Source organism: Chenopodium quinoa, unplaced genomic scaffold (assembly GCF_001683475.1).
Source record: "Chenopodium quinoa cultivar QQ74 unplaced genomic scaffold, ASM168347v1, whole genome shotgun sequence".
NCBI lineage: Eukaryota > Viridiplantae > Streptophyta > Magnoliopsida > Caryophyllales > Amaranthaceae > Chenopodium > Chenopodium quinoa.
Window position 1 is genome coordinate 968,970 of NW_018744080.1, and position 4,224 is coordinate 973,193.

General features: G+C 35.2%; 1 protein-coding gene across 1 annotated transcript; it reads right to left on the reverse strand.

Moving 5' to 3' along the window:
• Positions 1 to 1,751: 1,751 nt before the first annotated feature.
• On the reverse strand, positions 1,752 to 2,887 carry LOC110691415 (polygalacturonase inhibitor 1-like). The gene has a single exon (XM_021868340.1). It carries the CDS (start codon positions 2,787 to 2,789, stop codon positions 2,064 to 2,066), a length of 726 nt encoding a protein of 241 aa, XP_021724032.1. The 5' UTR covers positions 2,790 to 2,887; the 3' UTR covers positions 1,752 to 2,063.
• Positions 2,888 to 4,224: the final 1,337 nt, after the last annotated feature.

Below are 4,224 nucleotides of genomic sequence, written 5' to 3' on the forward strand. Positions count from 1 at the left end.
AAAATTAAACAAAATTCCCAGAAATTAGTGAAAACCCGAGAATTAAATCGAACTTAATTAAAAATCAAATTGATTTTCAAAACGAGAATGAAAAACAAAATGAGAATTAAATCGAACTCAAAAAAACAAATTGATTTTCACGAACTCAAAAAAAAAACCCAGAAAAAAAAAACCCAGAATTAAATCGAATGAACCCAGAAGGAGATCGACTTAGAATCGATTAAAATCAATTAAAAATCGAATTAAAATCGATGAAAACACTCAAAAAATCCAAAATCGACTAATTAACCCAGGAAAATCAATAACTAATAATGAAACAAAAACCCAGAAGAAAACCCTGAAAAAAAAATTAAACAAAAATAAAAACAAAATCTCAGAAATAAGTTAAAAAACCGAGGAAAAAAAAACAAGAAATTGATTCACGAACTCAAAAAACAAAAACCCAGAATTAATTGATTAAAATCGATTAAAAGCAAATTAAAATCGATTAAGAAACTCAAACAATTCCAAAAACGATTAATTAAACCCAGAAAATCAATCAATTAAACCCAACAAAATCCGATTAATTAACCAAGAAAAATCGATTTTAAACACAAACCTCATGCATGTCTTCGTGATGCATGTCTTTGTGGTTTATTGGTGATGGGAGACGAAGGAGATGAGGGAGAAGGAGACGAAGGAGAAGAGCAAGAGAACAGAGCAGTCGAATTGAAAGAGAAAGAAGAAAGGGGAGAGCAGGAGAGAGAGAGGAGAAGGGAGAGCAGGAGAGAGAAAGAACGGCTCAGAGGGAAATGAGGTAGGGTTTGGGGTTTATAAGGGGGGCGTTTTTTTTAATTGATTATTGCCACGGGTTCAAACCGGTGGCCTTTACCATTTATGCCACCGGTTCGGTTTGAACCCGTGGCAATGTGAATTAGCCTATCCCGCCCATTTTTTAAGCCACCGGTTTTTAAAAACCGGTGGCCATAGAGCGGTGCCTTTTTGTATTTTTCTACTAGTGTATGCAAAAAAAAATAAGATTTTAAAGGTGATTTTTTGCAAAATTTCCTACTTATTATTGTAATAAATTTAACTAACCTTTCTAAAACTCCGTAAAAGTCAAACGTTTCATTTATTTAAACATGAAGGGAGTAAGGGCCTGTTCTCTTCAACTTATTTTCAATTCAGTTCAGTTCAACTCTAATAAATTCAATTCAGTTCAGTTTAGTTCTTAATTTCCTTTTTTCATAAAATATTCAGTTTAGTTCAGTTCAGTTCAATTCCAATCAATTCAGTTTTATTCAGCTCATTTAAGTAAATTAGAACAGACACTAGTATTAAATATATAGGTGCATGTTCAATTGTCATACTTGTCCAGAGTTGTCCTTATGTGAAACCTCTCTATGATTGGTATTATGACCAAAATAAAATAACCAGACATAGCTGTATTACTTGTCCTTGTGTGAAACATATCTATGATTGTTATTATGGCCTCAAAAATAATCAGACAAAGGTTTATTACTTGGCCTTGTGTGTATGGCCTAAAAAATAATCAGACAGAGGTTTACAAGACAGAATAATGATTTAAATTAGCGGTGTTAATTGGGATGACTGAGTTGAGTTTAGTAAAGCTGGATTAGATCGAATCTTTCTTAAAACTTGAGTTATGTACTTATGTTAAATTATTATATTTATGCAAATCGGAATTTAAATAAATTCGGATATTTTTCGAGATATTGGGTCGGGTCGAGTATGGTTTTTACACTTTTGAGTAAACAATAGGAAATGATAAATATGTTGATCCGAGGCTTGAATAATTTAATATACTACATAATACCACGAAAGTTGGGACTCTTAAGATCGATCATCTGGATCAAAAAAGGAATCAAAATGGCATAAATTGAGATACAAAATTAATCTTACTTCTAGACTTGAAGTCTGTTTTATATAATAAAGCCCACAACCGAGTACTTGTTATATCCTTGCTAAAACGGCCCAATTTTTAGCATGTACAGTCTAAACGGAAGCTTATTTCTCACCAAAATTAAAATTTTCACTCCAACTATTATAAATTAATAAGCCATTTATTTGCATCCAGCAGCCAAAGGTGGACCGCAAAGGCACTTATTATGTTCAAAACTAGCTCGCTTGAACCCCTTCAAACCACTAGGAATGGGGCCGCAAAGCTGGTTGTTACTCACATCAATGCTCTTCAAACTCTTCGGCATCGGCGGTATGGAACCGGAAAGCTTATTGTGGGAGACATTAAACTGCGAGAGAGACAACAATGAAGTAACAGACGGTGGGATCGGACCCGATAGTTGGTTAGCGGAGAGATCGACTTCCTTGAGCTTCTTCAACTTGAACAGCTCATTGGGGATAGGCCCGGTTAAGCTATTCGTGTCGAGTTCGATGTGATAGAGATTCTTGAGCTTGCCAAAAGACTTGGGGATAGTTCCTGTGACGTTAATGTTATCTGCTAGAATAAAAAAGCCGAGGTAAGGCAGATCACCGAAGTCTGAAGGTATGGTGCCTGAAAGGCCCCATGAGCGGCTGAATGTGACAGAATCGATGCGGCCGTATGCACGGCCGCTCGTGCCACATGCCACGAAACTCCATTCTGAACAACAGTCTGTGTCGTTTTCCCAGTCCGAGAGGCGGCCGTTAGGGCCGCCGAAGTGATCGCGGACTTTTAGGAGGACGGCCTTGTCCTGGGCGTTGCATGGTGGAAAGTCGGTGGCGGTAGTAAGGGTGAGGTATGAGAAGAGGAGGGTGAAATATATGAGAGAGAGTTTTAGAAGCGTCGGCATTGTGATGATAATTGACTTAAACAGTAAGGAGTTAAGTAAATTTGGGTATAGAATGATGATTTTAAAGGGGTTATTTATAGAAGCATAATATCTTGTCGAGTTTGGATTTATTCTACGGGTAGACCTTACAAAATAGATTATATATATTAATATCCAAGATTTGAATAAGATATGGTGTACCCTTAAGTTCTCGATCTCTATATGGTCCACTATTATGTTATGCTCAGTGGTGGATCCAGGATTTAGGGACAGGGGTAGCGCAACGTATACTAAGTTAAAAATGAGTCAAGACAAATTAATCAATACAAAATCAAATTTAAAAAGTACATAGAATGTATGTTATTACATTACAACACAAGTACTTAAAAAAAATTACAAATGTTCACGACGAGTTTGCATATTTTGGAATCGATTTACAATTGCATCAAGACTTACATTCAAGAACAAATCTTTCTCTAAATAAGTAACTAAGGTGTCATTCAACAAACCATCTCCCATGCTATTTCGTAGCTTGCTTTTGATTTGAGTCATTCCGGAAAATGCTCTTTCAACAGTTACAGTAGCCACGGGAAGAAGCAATACTAATTTCAACAGCAAGTACACCTTTTGATGATTTCGATACTTTTTCGTCTCAACTAATTTCATAGAAAGCTCGTTGAGATTCTTTAGAATTTTGTGGATTTTGATGAAACAAAGGAGGATTTTCATAATTTGGTGGGTTTTGATGGTTGGAAGGATGATTATCAAGTGGTTCTCTTTGTGTTCTTTTTGAAAAAAAACTAGAAATACTTCTTTCTTGGGATCTCTTCATTGAATTAGATTTCTGAAATCTGTAGCATTATTATGTTTTATCAGAACATATATCATTATTATCATATTTGCAAGTTCAATACTTCAATCATCATTACACACAGCTTCAATTGAATTAAAAAAAAAAAAATAGAACTTTAACTAGGCAGTAAGTGAGTAAGGCAATAGGCAATTAGCAAATTTAATTCATCTACATAACAATTAACAACTTCAATTCATAAATCAGCAAGTTAAATTCATCAACAATTCAACAAAGCAAATTTGGTCAATTCCATTATTATATAAACAGGCAAACACCAACATTATACTTCATTACTTCAAATCTTCAGATCATTTCAATTATCAATTCAATTATTCAATATTTCAATTCATAATTGAATTCATAATTTCATACTCAAAATCTCAAATTCTAACCAACAAAAAAAGAACCTTATTGAAAGTTTGAAACAAAAGAGAAAGGAAAGAAGGGGACCTTAATTGGAGCATTGGAGAGTTGGAGGAGTTGGAGGCCGAGAACACTGAAAAGTGACTCCTGAACACCGTCACCCCGTTAGGTCGCCGACTTGCCGACGAGAAGAACTTGGGTCGTGAATCGGTGACTCTGTGAGGCGTGATCTGAGACCGT

Bases quoted from the DNA above. Each gene is read 5' to 3' on its own strand.
- LOC110691415 (XM_021868340.1), bottom strand. From the start codon at position 2,789: ATGCCGACGCTTCTAAAACTCTCTCTCATATATTTCACCCTCCTCTTC.